This window comes from Chlorocebus sabaeus, chromosome 10 (assembly GCF_047675955.1).
Source record: "Chlorocebus sabaeus isolate Y175 chromosome 10, mChlSab1.0.hap1, whole genome shotgun sequence".
Lineage (NCBI taxonomy): Eukaryota > Metazoa > Chordata > Mammalia > Primates > Cercopithecidae > Chlorocebus > Chlorocebus sabaeus.
The window spans coordinates 92,901,634-92,920,990 of record NC_132913.1 but is presented as its reverse complement, the minus strand read 5'-3'; the positions used below and the strand labels follow the sequence as shown (position 1 = coordinate 92,920,990).

Genomic DNA, 19,357 nt, shown 5'->3' with positions numbered 1-19,357 from the left:
AGAACTGTGAGCCAATCAAACCTCTTTTCTTTGTAAATTACCCAGTCACAGGTATCTTATTATAGCAGTGCAAGAATGGACTAATACATTCCTCAAGCAGGAAATGAGAGTGTGGGTCTATATCATAGTGTGGGGTAGGGAAAAGAAGACTGTAGAACAGAGAGATCTAGAATAAAGTCCTGATTCCATGCTGTGTGATCTTGGGCAAGTCACTCAACTTCTCTGGGCCTCAGTTTCTGCAATAATCATATGAGAAGGTCACTCTAGACAGTCTCTGAATTCTCTTGTTAGCTCTGAAATACTGTCACAGAAGGAACTTCAAAGCTGCAGCTTTTCCATTCTATAACTGTTCTCTGTCACCAAGAGCTCACTCTTTAAGTTCTCACCTCTTAATCAATTCTCTTCTCATTGTAATTCTCCCTCTGGTCCTACTTAGCTACTAAAATTGTTCTCTCTAAATTAACTGATGACCTTTTAGTGGCCAAATCTAAAGCGCTCTTTTTAGTCCTTATTCCACTGAGCTCTCTGAAGCATTTGAAAGCCTCATGTCTGTGATATCTGCGAAACATCTTTGTCTTTGTTTTAAGCTAAGGTTTTGGGCTGCTTCTTATACTCTCCTGTCTCCAACACCCCTCCTCAAATGAGGAGTCAAATGAGGACAAGCTCCTGTCCTCATTTACTACTGTAATCATCTCTAACTTTGTCTCTTAGTCTAACCATGTTCTTCTTTGTCTGCCATCAAGCTGGAAGAGCTGTTTTCTCAAAACACAAATCCATCAGCTCATTCCCCAATTATGACACTTTAGTGGCTCCCATTGTCCACTGATTGGCAAATACATCAAAACCCCTTACACGCTTGCTACCACTCATCATTCTAGAGTCCAGAAAAAATAACCCCTATTCAGGCATAACTTCAGAACCCTTCTTTTTTTCTTTTAAGACAGGATCTTTCTCTGTCACCCAGGGTGGAGTGCAGTGGTATAGTCAACAGGTCACTACAGCCTTGGACTTCTGGGCTCAAGCCATCCTCCCACCTCAGCTTCCTGAGTAGGTTGGACTACAGTTGCATACCACCACAACTGGATAATTAAAAAAAAAAACTTTTGTAGAGGCTGGGCGTGGTGGCTCACGTCTGTAATCCCAGCATTTTGGGAAGCCGAGGTGGGCAGATCACCTGAAGTCAGGAGTTTGAGACCAGCATGGTCAACATGGCAAAACCACATCTCTACTAAAAATACAAAAAATGAGTCAGGGTGGTGGCTCGTGCCTGTAGTCCCAGCTACTTGGGAGTGGAGACACGAGAATTGCTTGAACCCTGAGGTGAAGGTTGCAGTGAGCTGACAACATGCCACTGCACTCCAGCCTGGGTGACAGAGTGAGACTCAAAAAAAAAAAAGAAAAGAAAAGAAAACATTGTGTAGAGATGGGGTCTTGCTATATTGCTCAGGCTGGTCTCCAACTCCTGGCTTCCAACTCCTGGCCTCAAGTAATTCCCCCTTACCCCAGACTCCCAAAAGTGCCGGGATTATACTGTGCCTTGCCTCAGAACCTTCGTTAACACAGATTTCTGGACAGCCACTATCAATCAATAAGTAGCAGCCTAAGATACAACCCATTAAATCACAAACTGACCCGAGCCTGCTTTGCAACCTTTTTCCTGTCACTTTCCTTCCCATCCACACTCTGTGTCCGGGTGCTTCTTAGCTCCCCTACAGGCCTGCTCTTTCGGGCCACTTTGCCCTTGTACATGCTTAATTATTCTGCACAGAAAACAATTCTCCTACTGCAATTGCTCCCGTCTTACCCTTCTAGAGCCAGTTCAAATATCACCTCTGTTTGGAGGACTTTCCTGACTAGCCTAGGCAGAGTTAGAAAAGAAAAACTTCTTTTCCTTCTATTCACAAGACATTGCAATGATCCATTTCTACATGTGTTGGTCCTCTACTCACTAGATTATGACCTCCTCTGGCCTGGGACTGTTTCTTAATCATCTCTCTATCTTCCCTAAAGCTTTCTACAGTAGTTAGAACACATTAGGTGTCAAATACATACTTACTAAATGAGTTAAGGACTGAAAAGATGAATGGGTGAATGGCATTGCCCTCTAATAGTACATATGGTAGGTTTAGAATTAGTAGGTTCCTGCTTATGGATACTACTAGGGAAACTGCCATAGCAACTCTTCTTAGACTTATCTGGGCACAGGCATATCAGGGAAGTTCAGAATTTCACTGAAAAAGGAGAGTAATAATAATAGTAACAATGATGATGATAATAGCTAACATTATTGAATGCTTACTAAGTACCAGGACAAAATCAGCTTGCTTGAAGACTTGAACAACAAGGAGCAGGGCAGTCTTTAAGTGTAATTAAATATAAGAGCAGGATAAAGATAATTCTGAGTATAATTCTGCTATCCAAAAATAGGACAGCAGTCTCAACTCTACTGAAAGCAGCTTTAGATCACTTTTAATATAAGGGGGTCAGAGCCAAAAGTAAGACTCTTTTACACATATATCTGGACTGGGCAGTCAACAATTATTTTTTTCTTGATATCATTTTATAGCGGCTGCAGTTAAGATTATCGTAAGAAGTTTATTTTCTGGTCACATCTACATAGATGAAAACTAGTTAGTATATACTTTCCTAAATAGTGTTGCAAAGATCTAGGGGAAACATATGCTTTAGGTGACAAAAATTTGGGGGATAATGCGTGCTGGTTATTGGATGAGTCCTCTTAGAAATTCAGAATGCGTGTCAGCATATTGGGCATAAGAAGACGGCAATAAGAAAACCTATTCCGACCGAGCCCGGTGGCTCATGCCTCAAATCCCAGAACTTTGGGATGCCGAGGTGGGTGGATCACGAGGTTAGGAGTTCAAGACCAGCCTGGCCAAGATGGTGAAACTCCGTCTCTACTAAAAATTCAAAAATTAGCTGGGCATGGTTGCAGGTGTCCATAATCCCAGCTACTCACTTGGGAGGGTGGAGCAGGAGAATCGCTTGAACCTAGGGGGCGGAGGAGGTTGCAGTAAGCCAAGATCACACCACTGTACTCCAGCCTGGTCGATAAAGTGAGACTCTGTCTCGAAAAAAAAAAAAAAAAAAAAAAGAAAGAAAACCTGTTCCTTGTGGCTTACCCTAGAATTCCTAGAATTCCCCATACATATTTGACTTGTGAATCTTTTTTTTAAATAAAATGCCTCATATTTATTTCCATGGAATTAGCATTGGAAAATACTGGCTTGGGAGGTTCCTATAAACAGTCCCTCTGTGTTGGGATTCTAGCTGTGGAATATGCAAAGAGGATTGTTATGAAGACCTATCTAATTTAGGGAAGGTAAGATTGACTATGGCTTGGGCCAGAAGAGACTCATGCCTGGTGTTATTATTTATATGATAAAATTCAATCCACTATGAAGGTTGGGGAGAAAAATCCAACTCTTAATCAATTCTTTGAATTAGCAGTTTAGTTATTATGGCTATATCACAGTCATAAAAATTTATATTTTCATTTTGTCCCAAAGAAAAACTTGACCATCTTTCTTTAATATTATCAACCTGGAAGCCTGACAGTAAGGATTAAAAATTGCTCCTTCCTTCCCACTTGGTTATTGGAAAGGCTCTGAAAGGTAATCAGTCTTGTGAAGCTACACTTTACAGTCTGCATAAAAATGCCATGATTTCCCTTCCTCTCCCCAACCTAATTGAAAGTGCATAATATCACCCAGCTGGGGAAATGTAAATGGTAAACATACGCAATATATCATGCTATCACACAAAGGCTGGTTACTAATAGGGACTGGGTGGTTGTCAGAACCCTAAGAAGTCCGGAAAACAAGTCTTTTCTTCATGTAGAAAGAGAGCTCTCTGTGCCTGCTACCCTTCTACCCCACCTCCTCCCTCGTCAAGCTAGTCAGATTAGTCCAAGATCAGTCAACTCATTCCTTGCATGTGTAATTCTAAGGGTCACCTAACAATGTATATTGACTAAAACTCTCTTACATCAATCTTTCAAGACATGAAACATTTTACTTTTGGCAGGAGGTGGGGTTGAAAACATCTTGTTCTCTACCTACTTCAATTGTACTGACAGATGGTCCTATTATCCCTCTCCTTAGCTGCTAAACCTAAAGATCCGTGGCCTTGTCACCTCTTATCTTTCTCTACTTCATCAAACTCCTATTGCCAAGATTATCTCTTTTTCTACCTCTGATCATCCATGAATATCTATACAGGGTCACCTTTCCCTTGAGTACAAAATCCCCATCTTACTTTTCAAAGGCCCCTGCTCCTCGGCAGCTATCTGTAATTCCCACTTCAATTACACCTACTTGGAAGCTATCATTCTCTCTTTTCTGACTCTCCACCTCCATGTGCCATGCCGTCTTCCTGAATAAATCTTTTACATTTGGTCTCTTAGGAGAAAGGACAATATTTGTTCAAAGTTTTCATCATGAGATGTCTGTCACAATATTCCTTCAAAAATGGCTCCCTGTTGCATCATGAACTCTGCTACTACTATTCATTCATGCCACCTTACAATTGGCTATGGTTTTATTTTTGATGGTGGATATCTTACAGGTTGGTGAAAGGATGGCACTTGTCTAGGGTACTGAGTCATTCCAGTTTTCATCGATTGAAGGAGATATTTTTTATCGGTTTCAGCAGTAGAGATGATTTGAAACATACTAAATTAAAGCTATATTTATCTATCACTAAGTTTATTACCTGTCAGCTGGAGCCAGTGGATGGTACGGCTTGTTGACCTTGGCATAGAGACCCTCTAAGTGGTCTCTTTCTGGAGACAGTGGACGGCCATCCCGAGGGTAACCAAATGGTCCAGCTCGAGGGGGAGATGGAGATCTAAAGACATTTGCTGATGTGCATGGTTCCCGAAAGTGGTTCACTCTGGCATAATTGGGGTCCATTTCATCATCATCCATATCGTATACTGATCCAATTGCACCAGTAGCAAAATCAAGAAGACCTCTTGCCTGCTTTTCCCTTAGCTCCTGATGTTTTGCTCCAATCCTGAAAAATACAGAACAGGTAGCAAAGATGTACGTGAGTTTCATATGATAATACAATGAAATACTCTCTTGAATTTATGTTAACTCTTCCTCGTCACTTAGCTGTCATTCTCCCGTTTACTCAAGATCACAGCATGCAGAAATGCCAACAGCATAAGAGGATTAATTTTATATATCTGATCTTTATTTGTTACAGGGTCTTTATTTTGATAGCAATGCTATGGGTACTTTGATATCTTGCCCACTGATGACTAGGCTGATAGTAGCTTCAAAGACTGATTTTCATTCACATTCCCTCCCCATAGAGAGCATGCGCTTGTGGGAAGAGTGCATCTTTGGTTCGATATTATAGAAGTCTTTCTTGGGACAGGGATGTATGTTAACAAACCCATCAAAATCCTGCAGTTTTTCTATGACTTCACTAATTTAGTGGCCTAGAGTTCCAGTGCATTCTTCTAAAGAAAATAACTTATGAAAATTGATTTAAATATGAAAAAGAAATACAGAGGCTTTCTGGTCACTAAAAGCAGTGGGATCAGGGATAATTTATAAGAGACTCTGAGTTTTTTGGTTATACAAATGGGGATTACTGTGTCTCATTATATAGGGGCTAGGGACAGAGTAAAATAGTGAAGAAATTAATAGGTTCCTGACAGAGATGAATTGGCACATATAAGTGAATTAAACACCATTACTGGCAGAACTCCACAGTGCTAAAGCCTTAAGTGATATTACAAAATGCTAGTGCTAATCAGTGCCACTGTGCAGTCTAGTGGGAATGGAAGCAGAAAAATATACTTAGGTGGATTCCAAATCCATCTGAATTTTGAGAATTTGACATTTAATCTGGAAAGTGTTAGATCAGCTCCCCTAAATTCTCAGTAATGTATTAAAATGGAAAGGTCACTATGGCCTCTTACTGGACAATGGTGATCTTGGTGGTGTGAGGAGGTCTTCAGCACTAATGAGAAAAGAGTGTAAACCTTGTCACTGGACAAACAAGGGGCACCGTGTACAAGAGGAGAGATAAGACAATGCTGGCTCAGGTGGCTAAAGAAAGTCAAGAAAAGATGGGACAAACTTAATGTCCTGGGCCCAGAGAATATAAGAGGGCTGTGGGCTAGAAGTGAATGATCTCTATATGACTGGAGACATACAGAAGGCCTGGATGAGTTAAAAAGCAACAACTGAAACCCATCAGTATCTTCCCCCATTCAAACAAAAACAGCTGTTTTGCACATGGAAGCTAGCTTTATTTTGCAAAACATCAAACCCTTTGTAAAAATCTTCAGAAGCCAGGATTTTCTGAGGTATTTTTCTCTTTTGGCCAAACAGCATTTTCGTTTTTTATTTTTTTGAGTAAGGAGGAGAAAAGAAATTGGGCAATTTCAATTAGGAAGCAAAACGCAAAAAACAAAACAAAAAAGAATAAGGCATGAGACCAAAACCAAAACCAAAACAAAACCACAGCACCTCTCCTCAAGTTACAACAGATGAAAATAAATGCCAGGATATATTATTGCATATCTCTTTTGATTAGGCCAAACCTGTGCCCTACACATAAGTAATTAGAAGAATTTATATTTTTGCATACGGCAACTTGAATTTCCAAGGGATTCTGAATTAAGATGAAAGGAAGATTACACAGTAGGCTACCCGTTAAGGGGCCTTGCCTATTCCCTTTCAATGCATGTTAGTCCTAGATTCATGGATGTTTGTTTTGAGTAATTTTTGATAAAGAAGATAACCTGCTCCATTCTGCAACAAAACAATCTTTCCAGAGACAGTGCAGACTCGATTATCAGAGAATGCTTGCTGCACCCTGATGATAGGGATGGATTTCCATTGCAAATAGAGCAAAGGACATCAATACAGTTAGTGGGTAAGATTCTGTGTGGTTGCTATCCCTTATAAGTGAGATGCCTTCAAGAGAAATCATTCAGCAGAAAGATGAATATCTCATGGCTGTCTCATGGGGCTACACTTGTGTGCATTAATGGAAGAAGAAAATACTAAGCTTGATTTTTAAAAATCACAGAAATAGAACACTGGTATCTGTGTTCCTTATTTCATCACTTCTCTTTCTCAGAGGTTTTCTCATTAATTAAACTTGCTGAGTATGTGGAGAATCTCAGACGAAAAGTACTATGTGTATGCCAAGCAATATTTTATCTTGTATTCCTTTCCAAAACAAAACCGTTTCTCTTGGATACTCTGCACCAGTGAGTGTTTCAGAAACTGATTTCATATTAACCACTCAGTAGGTAAAATAGTAATTTCTTTGAACAATCATTATTATGTCATATATCAGGGTCCCTGCACGTTGAGGAGGACAAGGCAATCTCTGAAAAGGAGTGTATGGTGGCAGAAGAGACCAAGACAGAAGTGTCAAGGAAAATTTTTTTTTTGGTAGCTCTGACCCTCACCCCCACCCCCAATTCATGTGAGAATTTTACTTGTTTACAGTCATTTCCACTTAGAGGTTTCCTTACCACTGGGAACTCAACCTGTTAAATTATTGATTTTTCAAAAGATACCCTTTTTTATTTGACAGTACTACCAGTTTCCCCATTCTTCTGAGCAAACTGCCTTTGAATTGTTTAAATCTCCTCTTTCTCTTTTCCTCTATGGGAACATTGCTGCTTCTTTTCTCCTTAACATCTCTTGGATATCCTTTTTTATTTCCATTTCTTTCATCACAGTCGAATATTCAGGCTTTTATATTGCCCAGATCTGCACTGTCCAATATAATGGCCATTAGCTGAGTGTGGCCCTATAAAATTAAATTTGAAATAATTCATATCAAATCAATTTCTCAGTTTCACAAACCACATTTCAAGTGTGCAGTAACTACATGTGGCTAGTAACTACTATATTGGACAACACAAATAGAGACTAATTCCGTCATTGCAGAGCATTCTGTTGGACTGTACTGGCCTAGATTATTCTGAGAGTTTTTGGTATGTCACCTCATCCCACTTTAATATATATCTTAAAAGACTCTGGCATAATCTTCCTTAAAGAGTATTTCTGTCATATCTGTCAGATTGAGAATCTCTAATGAGAGATGATAATAAATGATGAAGTCAAGTAAGTGACTCTAGTTCCCTCCCTGAAACTCTATAGGAACAAACACTTGAGAAATTGGGAAGAAAATTCTATCTACAGTGGAATTAGAAAACGACCATAATCTCATGCCTTGCTATGAAATTTGGACACAGTCCCAGAGGTGGAGTGCACCACCAGTTGATATATGGCTGCATCTCCAGTCAGGTACACATTTCACTGAAAATAAGGAGGGAGTCTAGAGGGGTACAGTCAACAAACTTTAATATAGTCTAAGGATAGGAATAGGACCCTGGAATTGTAAGGTAATTCTTTGTGGGGGTCCAGCTTCAGAATGGAGGAGAGGCAGAGATAGAAGAGAGATATTTCCCCTGAGCAGGTCTCCTACCTTAAAAAAAAACTTCACGGAGGTGAAGTAGTGAGAAGACAGAAGTATGAACCTGCTTTGTATCTGATAGGCAGAATTAGCAGAGATATATAAACCCAGACTCATCAAAATAGGACCGATAATCTAGGTGACTTCACTAAGAAGTAGGCTGATCTCAGACTAGCTCTCCCAAAACAGAAAACCATAGAAAACAAGACCCCAGGGCAGAGTACCCAGCAAATCTGTCAAAAGGGTATTTTGAGAGATCATGTAGAATTGAAGCTGCTGGTAACCTTAGATCACTATGCCCATGTTATTTAATACTATATTTTAGCACAGATTTTAAAAAAAAAATTTAAAAAAACTTCCATATAATATAAATTTAATGGTTATACTTAAATACAGTAAAAGAAAATGTTAGAGCTTATTGCATATAGTAAGCATTGTGCTGTCTCAAGGAGGAGAAAAATCAAGTAATCGACAAATGCGGGCAAACTCATGCTGACCTCTAACATAAACAGAGATAAAAGAAAAACACTCTCAAACATTTGAAAACACAGAGGGAATATGGTACTTATTGACCCATCTTGAAAAACTTAATAATAATGGAAAACAGCAAACTAAGAACTGCATCAAAATGAAGAATTCAACATGGTTGGTACGGCCATAATATCTCCCAAAATTCATGTGTTGAAATACAGTCTCCATCGTGGTAAGTATTAAGAGGTGGAGCCTTTCGGGAAGTGACTAAGCCATCATGAAAAGATTAATAACTTATAAACAGGCTACAGAGCACTAGCTAAGGTCTCTCTTTGCCTTCCATTGTTCTGTTCTTCTGCCAACCGAGGAAACCTAGGCAGCACCATCTATGGGCAACAGGGCCTCGCCAGACACTAAACCTGCTGGCACCTTGATCTTAGACTTCTCGGTCTCTTGAACTATGAGAAAATAAATTTCTGTTCTTTTTAAATTACCTTGTCTCAGGATTTTGTTATAGCAGCAAAAATGGACTAAGATAATGGTGAAGCTGTGGAATAGCAGGTCTGGAGGTAAGCAATACATTCATTTAAATACAAAACTAAGACTAAATATCTGTGGGAACAATAATTATAGAAAAAATGTATATATTATAAACTCTGACAATATAAAATATATTTAAAAAAATGAAAATCACAAGTTAATAAGGAAGTAATTTAGGAGAGAGTACCCTATCTTTATTTTCACCCCTCTTCATTTTCTCATTTTATAAAGCAGGCATCAGTAGTTACTGTCTAAAATTGATACATTTAGAAACAGAGATTTGAATATATTAAATATAATTACAAAGAAACCACTAAAAACCAAATTTTCAGCAGGAGAGAAATACACAAAATAAACGCTTAACCACAAAGCAGAAGTTGACCAAATGTATGTTATGAAAATAAATGTAAATGGAATAAATTTCTTTATTATCATTAAAGGATCCCAGGTATCAAAAAGAAAAACAGGCAAAGTGCTATTATAATAGTAAAAGGTGGGAAACAGTCTAAATATGCATTAACAGGGGACTACAGAAAAGTATTATGCAGCTGTAACACAGAGTGTCATACTATTCCTATACTAAAAAGAAGTAAGATGATGTATGTAAGGGTGAGGGTACTATACATATAAATATTTATATGATATATATCTGTGCATATACATAGAAAATGTCTGGAAGAATACACAAAATATTCCTAAGTGGTTGCATCTAGAGAGTGGAATTAGAGAGGTAGCCTTTATACCTTACATGCTATGTGCATTTTCTATATTTTTAAGATAATTAAAAAAATAAATTTAACTGAATTTTCGATTCATGGGGTACATGTGCAGGTTTGTTACATGGGTATACTGCAGAATGCTAAAGTTTCAGCTTTTAGTGAGCCCATCCTGCAAATAGTGAACATAATGCTCAATAGGTAGTTTTTCAACTCTTACCCCCATCCCACCCTCCCTAAGAAAATTTTAAAAACTTTAAAAATATAAAAAATTTCCTAACAACTACAAGTTGTAGTGAATAAAAATGTTTTTGAAAACATTAAATACCCTGTACCAACAGGCATCTTTTTTCTTGTAAACCTGATTTCTCATGACTCCTTTGTCAACTCAGTTATGACAATTTTCTTCAAATTATTGTTCACTGTACTTTTATTTGGTCTCTAAATCAACTGCTTTTCCTAATATTACTCATGTCTCATTAATCAAATATTTAACTCTAGTTTTCTCTGGCATAAGGACTTAATTTATTCATAAACTGTTCCACAATGATCTTAATAACTCTTCATCTCCTCTTCAGCTCATACATCCAGGATATTCTATTAATATGAAACTGCTATATGTCACTTTGTAGAAAACAAAACCAAGTAAAAACTTTGATGATTTATTCTAGACCTTCTGCTTCCATAACTAGACTACGAGCTCCTTGAGTGCACTGTGAGTGTTCTTCCTGCTAATATTTGGTTGACAGATTAATTTATTCAATATTTTACTGACATTATACTACATACTAGAAATAAAAAATATACTCAGTCTCTGACTTACTATCAAGGGAGACATAAACAAGTAATTATAATTCAGTAAGAACTAGAAATGCCCAATAGGCAAATGAAAAATGTATCATACATCATCAGGGAAATGCAGATTAAAACTACAATGAGATGTCCTTACTAAAGTGTAAAAGAATGACAAAAACAAATGTTGGAAAGGATATGGAGCATCCAGAACTTTCATACACTGCTGGTGGAAGTACAAAATGGCATAATCCCTTTGGAGAAGGTCTAGGAGTTCTTTCAAAACTAGACTTTCACTGATGTTATGACTCAGTGATTCACCTCAGGTGAATTGAGAAGAGAAACGACAACATATGTTTACCAAAAATCCATGGAGAATGTTCGGTAGCAGCTTTATTCATCATAGCAAAAAGCAGACATAATTGAGCTGTTTATCACTAGGAGAATGGATAATCAAACTATGGTTTATGCACACAACAGAAGATAAATCAGCAATAACAAGAAATAAACTACAAAAATAGCCAACAGCAGGGATGAATCTTAATAAAATTATCATCCTTAGTGAAAGAAGTTGGACAGAAAAAAGGATTTACTATATAATTCCATTTGTAAGCAATTCTAGATCAGGCTTTTACCTACGAATGGGAAAAAGTATGAGGGAACATCCTTGGGTGCTAGAAATGTTCTGTAACTTGACATACATTCATTAAAAGAGAAGAGAGAATATTCTTCTGTTTACTAAGATCCGAGCATTTCACTTTATGTAAATTATACCTTAATTTCCTTTTTTTTTTTTTTTTGAGATGGAGTCTCACTCTTGTCGCCCAACCTGGAGTGCAGTGGTGTGATCTTGGCTCACTGCAACCTCCACTGCCGGGGTTCAGGTGATTCTCCTGTCTCGGCCTCCTGTGCAGCTGGGATTACAGGTGCCTGTCACCACGCCCAGCTAATTTTTGTACTTTTAGTAGAGACAGGGTTTCACCATATTGGCCAGGCTGGTCTCGAACTCCTGACTTCAGGTGATCCACCTGCCTCAGCCTCCCCCAGTGCTGGGATTACAGGCATGAACCACCACACCCTGCCTATATCTCAATTTAAAAAGAAAACAGAAAAAGAAAAGGCAAAAATGCTGATTATGCTATTTATACCTTTTATAAACTAACAAATTTAGATTCATTATTTATAAATTTATATATAATTCTCTTTTAAATGCATTATCTAAAAGTAGTTATAACTACTTTTATATATAATTATAATTATATATATATGTATATAAAATTGCTGGGAAAATATTTAAATTACTTAAGCAAACACACCCCTTCTCAAGCAACCTAAACACTTCCAAAATTGTTTGAATGATGAATGCAGAAACTTGTAATAGAGGTAAAACAAGCTGTCTAGTCTTTAGAGGATGTATTTATGGATCAATAAGAATGATTTGTATTATCAACATCAAAGGCTGGCCTACAGATTCGTACTTTATGAAAAAATATGTTTTTAGTAAGGGGAAAGTGAAACAGGAAGAGGCAGTAGGAGTTTTTAAGGGGAGTTTACATTATTAAATATGTATTATTAAATACAGCAGCTACTAGCTACACATGGATACTGAACTCTTGAAGTGTGACGAGTATGACTAAGGTACAAAATTTTAATTAATTAAAATTTAAATAAATTACATTTATTTAAAGGCACTAAATTTATTTAAAGGAAAGGCACTACTGAAAATATAAAATAAAAGGCTTGAAGAGGAAAAGAGTTAAACTATATAGATAACTGGAGAAGAGTGTTCCAGGTAGAGAGACAGCAGATATAAAGTCCCTGAGGCAGGCATGTGCTAAAAACAGCAAGGAGGCCAATGTGAGGGAGTGAGAAATTGGAGGAGGCCAGAGAGGAAGCAAGGACTTAGGGCAAGCAGAGCCTTGAGGTCCATGGTAGAGTTCGGTTTTTACTCTCAGTGAGGTGGGAAGCAAACTAGAGGTTCCGAATAGTGAAGTGATAGGCTCTGACCTACATGGTGAAGGGCTCTCTGACTGCTTTCTTGAGAACAGAGCGAAGGTGAGCATTTCTTGGTGAGAGGAGAACTGTGGAGAACAGTTAGGGGGTTATTACAATAAGCCAGGTGAGGGAAGGTGGTGGCTGTCCATACAGGTGTATCATTGGAGATGGTAAGAAGCAACTGGATCCATGAGCTAAAAATAAAACTGGTTTAAAAACCAAATTCTGTAATTAAGACTGCTCTTCAAATGCCTCAAAATAGGAAAGTTTTGCTACACGCAAGAGCCCATCCTGTCCAGTATCTCAGCTATCTAAAAAGATGAACTGACACCAACAATAATATTAATGATATATTTTCTCATGATTATATAACAGTTTTCACGACGTACAGAAGTCTCACCTTTAGAGAAGAGGAAGCTGAGATTACAGAGGTTGCACACTTTGCCTGACAGCTAACATTTACTAAATGGTAGGAATTGAATTCTTGAATTCTGTTGAAGTGTTTGTCTTCAACATTAATGTTTCTTTCATTTATGTTAGATTACAAATAATCTAAACATGATCATATTTTAAAAACTGATGTGGCCAGGCGCGGTGGCTCACGCCTGTAATCCCAGGACTTTGGGAGGCCGAGGTGGGCAGATCATGAGGTCAGGAGATCAAGACCATCCTGGCTAACATGGTGAAACCCCATCTCTACTAAAAATACGAAAAATTAGCTGAGTGTGGTGGCGGATGCCTGTAGTCCCAGCTACTCGGGAGGCTGAGGCAGGAGAATGGCAAGAACCTGGGAGGCGGAGCTTGCAGTGAGCAGAGATAGTGCCACTGCACTCAAGCCTGGGCAACAGTGCGAGACTCTGTCTCAAAAAAAAAAAAAAAATTGATATAATGAAAACTTTCAGATATTCAAAAGTAAGATAATAGCACAATGAGCTCCCATATACCTTTCATTTCTGTATTCAATAATTATCAAGATTCAGGCCGGGCATGGTGTCTCATGCCTGTAATCCCAGCACTTTGGGAGGCGAAGATGGGCAGATCACTTGAGGTCAGGAGTTCGAGATCAGTCTGGCCAACATGGTGAAACCCCATCTCTACCAAAAATACAAAAATTAGCAGGGTGTGGTGGCACACGCCTGTAATCCCAGCTACTTGGGAGGCTGAGACACGAGAATGAACCTGGAAAGTGGAGGTTGCAGTGAGCCAAGATCGTGCCATTGCACTCCAGCCTGGGCAACAGAGCAAGACTCTGTCTCAAAATAAATAAATAAACAAATATTATCAAGATTCTGTCATATTTTAAATATTTTTTCTATTAATTTTTTACCAAGTATTTTGAAAGTAAATCCCTCTACATACTTCCAAAGGCATATCAAAATATCACAAATGTTTTATTATGCCATTATTTCACCTAAAAATTAACAATTATTCCTTGGTGTCATCTAATACTTACTCCATAAACAAATTTTCCCAAATGCCTTAAAAATGTCTGTCTTTCCCAGATGATTTATTTGAATCAGGTTGTAAAAATGCCTGTACATTAAAGTTGGTGTTCTCTTAAGTCTCGTTAAATGTACTGAACTGTACTCTTTTCCCTTTTTGCTTTTTATTTTTTCCATGCCATTGGGTTATTGCAGAAACCAAGTTGATCTTCCTGTAGTTGGTCCCATGTGCTGGATTTCTCTGTTTCCTTTCCTGTGAAATCATTTAACTTATTCCTCCATCCCCCAAATATCTTGTTTATGGAGAGTAACTTCTAGATCTGTGCTTTCCAACAGGATTTTCCGTGATGATGGAAATGGAAATCTTCCATATCCAAGCTATCTAATACAGCAGTTGCTAGCTACACAAGGATACTGAACTCTTGAAATGTGGCCAGTATGACTAAGGTACAAAATTTTAATTAAAATTTAAACGAATTAAATTTCAATGTGACTAATGTTTATCATATTGAACAGTGCAGCTGGTGGCTTAGTTAGATTCAGGTTTAACATTTTTGGGGAGGAGTACTGTGGTAGGTTGAATGGTGGCTCCCTAAAACAGACAGCTGACCCTTGAACAACAGGGTTTGAACTGCACGGGTTCACTTATACACAGCTTTCTTTCAACTAAACCCAGATAAATACAGTATTTGTGGGATATGGAACCTGCATATATGGAAGGCAGGCCTTTCATATAAGTGAGTTCTGCAGGGCCCTCACTTATATATCAAGGGAAATTGTATGTCCATCTGGAACCTGTTGATGCAATCCTATTTGGATACAGGGTCTTTGTACATGTAATTAAGTTTAAGATGTTGTTGTGAGATTGTCTTGGATTATGCATATAGGCTCTACATCTGATGACAAATATTCTTTTAAAGGAGAAGACATAAACAGAAGAGAAGAGCCAGAGAAAGCAATGCGAAGGCAGAGGCAGAAATTGGAGCCATGTGTCTATAAGCTAAGAAACACCCAGGATTGCTGGCAGCCAAGGGAAGCTAGGACAGAGGAAGATGGAACAGATTCTCTCTCATAGTCTCTTGAAATAAACAACTCTGCTGACACCTTGATTTCAGACTTCTGGTCTCCAGAACAGTAAGAGAACAAATTTGTTGTAAAGTCACCAAGTTTATGGTAATCTGTTAAACAGCGGCCCTATGAAACTAATATAAAAACCTTAAAGGAAGCATATGTGCTTCAAATTGTGTCATACACAAAAATTTGGAAAACTGTGTATTTTTCTAAGTTTAACATAACAAACTATAGTTATATAGCTTTCATCTCTGTCTTAGCCATCCTAAATATCTGATTGTCTTTAGTAATGCTAAGGAGACAAACTGATGTCTCCACTGTAAAGTTCCCCTATCAATCTTTCATTTAATCATTTCTTTCACTGATGATTTTTGACTGAATTAATTATTTCATTAGGGGTTGCACAATGGTCATTTTTGAAAGCCATTTAAAAAAATTTATTAGCAGGGATTCTTCTGCAAAGAAAATCTTTCAACAATTTTGGCATTTTGATGACAGTGAGATGTACTTAGTATAGGGAAATCTGAATAAATGCTTAAATATTTCTTTTTCGTTGCTAATTTTCAGAGTCAGGAGTTAGAGTCCTAGATACTTCCAATGGTGGCAAATGAGTAGTTAGGAACATTTCTGGGGGAATAAAGGATGGTGAACATAATTATAAACTTATGGTTATGTAAGTCCATAATATATAATACACATTTGTAATAACATATTTAGGATTTTTATTCAATTGAATTCCTCATACTTTTTCTTGCACATGTTGTCCATATTTAGTCAAGAGACTGCATTGTATGAGCTCTTTCATCCTTCTGGCTTAACCCTTTAGCCTTTGATAGCTTCCTTGCTTTATGACAAACAAGTAGTTCCATGTTTATGTTGAGTATCTTGTGTTTCTAACTTGGAAGCAGTCATTCCTCTAAGGACCCCTTTGTTTTTAGTGGGGAATAATATCTACCACAAGCTGGGCCCTAGGAGTGCTCACTGACACTGGGTTACTATTATTTCTCAGCCTTTTCTCTGAATAGAGTTAGGAAATACATATTTTTGGGAAAAAAACCCCATATGTTTATACTAATATTTCTGATTCAAATTTAACATTACAGAATTTTTACTTTAAAATTTTTAATATCATGTATTTATTCCTCCCTCCTTTAAATGAAAAATCTTGATTCTTAACACTCATATAATTATTTTTATTATCATAAATAGTTTTAAGATTATAATATCAATATTATTGTCTTAGTCCCATCAAGCTGCTATAACAAAATAGACTGGAAGGTTTATAAATAAATAATAGAAATGGATTTCTCACAGTTCTGGAGGCTGGGAAGTCTGAGAACAGGATGCCAACATGGTTGGGTTCTGGTGAGGGCCTTCTTCGAGGATGGATTGCTGACTTCTTGCTGGGTCTCTCAAATGGCAGAAGAGGTGAGGCAGCTCTCTGGGGCCTCTTTTTATTTTATTTTATTTTTTGTGACAGAGTCTGGCTCTGTCACCCAGGCAGGAGTGCCACTACAAAATCTCTACTCACTGTAACTTCTGCCTCCTGGGCTCAAGTGATCCTCCCATCTCAGCCCCACGAGTAGCTGGGACTACAGGTGCACATCATCTGGCTAATTTTCGTAATTATCTGTAGAAATGGGATTTTGCCATGTTGCTCAGGATGGTCTCAAACTCCTGAGGTCAAGCGATCAACCTGCCTTGGTCTCCCAAAGTGCTAGGATTACAGGTGTGAGCCACATGCCCAGCCTCTGGGGCCACTTTTATATGAACACTAATTCCATTCATGAGCACTTCACCTCCCAAAGGCCCCACCTCCTAATACTATCACACTGATGATTAGGTTTCAACATATGAATTTGCTGTGGGGAACAGAGTTGGGGGGATGGGAACAAAAACATTCAGATCACGGCAATTACTAACAGTTTGACTATTAAAGTTTAAGATGTCTTCATTGCTCTATTTTTTTGCTAGAATACGTTGCACTAAATATGTATAATCAAAATGTGTATTCCAATGTCACTTGAAGTAATTCTTTTTCCTGAATAACTATGCAACCAATTTGTTTCACAGTTAGGTTATTCATTTTGGTTTGTTTTCAGTTTTTAGGATTGTTTTTCCTTTTTGTTTAATTTGCTATATGTAAGGCATATTTTTCCAAATTTAAATATAGTAAAGTATACTTATAATATATAGTTTTCATTTCTGTCTTCTCCATCCCATGCAATATATTTGTTCTTTTAAAAAAGCAAGCATGTTTATATATTTAGATCCCTTCTTTCTTACACAAAAGGTAACATACTGTCCATATTTTTCTATACTTTGCTTTTTCACATAGTAATAGAAGAACATTCCATATTAGCAAAGGAAATTATAGACACTACAATTTCTTTAGATATGTTTCTCATTTTTTAAATGCTTCATAGTATTCTACTGTGTGGACACGCTTTTGCTTATTTAATGAGTCATGCATTTGCAAACATTTGGGTATTTCTGATTTTTTGCTATTGCAAATAATGTCATAATGGAAAATCTTGTGCAAACGTCAGTCCATATTGTTACCACTGCGGCTTTGGGATGAATTCATAGAAGCAGGATTGCTGGGTCAAAGAGAAACACACATATACTTTTTCTAGATTATGACAAATTTCCTTCCACATTTCTTTTATTTTGCATTGCCACCTACACTGTAAGAGGATGCCTGTTCCTCTACAGTCTCATCAACAGAGCGCATTGTCGAACTTTGGGAAATTTGATAAACATAGGTGAGAAGTCATATTTCAGTGAAGTTTTAATTAGCCTATCTCTTATTATATGATGCTGAGTATCTTTTCATATGCTTAAGGGCCATTTTCATTTCCTCTTCTGTGAGCTGTCCGTATCTTTTGCTGATTTTACTATCAGATTGCGGGCCATCTTCCCCCTCGATTTTTCAAAGACCTTTGAATAGAAGCAATATTAGCACTCTGTCTGTGGTATAAGTTGCATCTATATTTTCTGATTTTCTCATTTGCCTTTTATGATTCATTAAACAATTATTGATTAGTGTTTCATATTTTCTACTCCTCAAAAGCCTTGGAACATTTTGTTACTTTTCCATACTGTTTCTTGATTTATTTTGTCTCATGCAGAATGTGTCCACAGTAGTATAGTTCTAACTGATTTGGCCAGCTAGGAAGTTGTAGGCAGTGAAATTCTCTTTGTTGCTACGGTATGAACCCAAACAACAGAGTCAGAGATGAATAGAGAGTAAAGAGGAGGTTTGCTCCCTATAGCGGTAATGGTAGTCGAGGTCAGAAAAGGTTTTTCATGGAGAGCTCTGGGGTAAAAGAAGTAGTATCATTAAAAGAGATTATAAACTACCTGCTGTACAGCTTTCTTTATTGACAGCAGAGATAATTTGTCTGGCTATCATTTCTGCTTTTGTAATAGAAGCTACAATTAGGTCACTACAATTATCCTTTGTTCCAGAGAACAGGCTCAGTTTCTTCAGCTTTTCCCTATCAATGCAGTTTTAAAGCTGCAAGCTATACCTGGTCAGGAACAATATGAGTTTTTTAGTAGTAGTGGTAGTAGTAGTAGTATTAAAATTATTATACTGACCAGCCAATACAACGTTACATGCAATCTTTGTGATCAATGTTTCACTTTTTCAACAAAACTATTTTAACTGCATTAATATTTTTCACCATTGCCTCATTCCTGTCTGGGTGTCTATAATATTTTCTAAATGATCTCCTTCAGTACCGCCCATTTTTCTTGTCAGCCTAAACCAGATCTGACATTGTGAGGGAACTAGATTGATGGTATAATTTATCACTTTTCTTGATATAAATAAATAAATAATACATTTAT

The 19,357-nt window shown here is 37.5% G+C and overlaps 1 protein-coding gene across 5 annotated transcripts in view; it reads right to left on the bottom strand.

Annotated features, from left to right (window-relative positions):
• PARD3B (par-3 family cell polarity regulator beta) overlaps positions 1-19,357 on the bottom strand; it is a 1,089,129-nt gene that overhangs the window by 177,006 nt on the left and 892,766 nt on the right. For all 5 annotated transcript variants that reach the window (XM_073019963.1, XM_073019966.1, XM_073019964.1 and 2 more), the window contains one exon: positions 4,732-5,034. In XM_073019963.1, the coding sequence (XP_072876064.1) occupies positions 4,732-5,034 (303 nt within the window). The remainder of the gene's footprint in view (positions 1-4,731; positions 5,035-19,357) is intronic.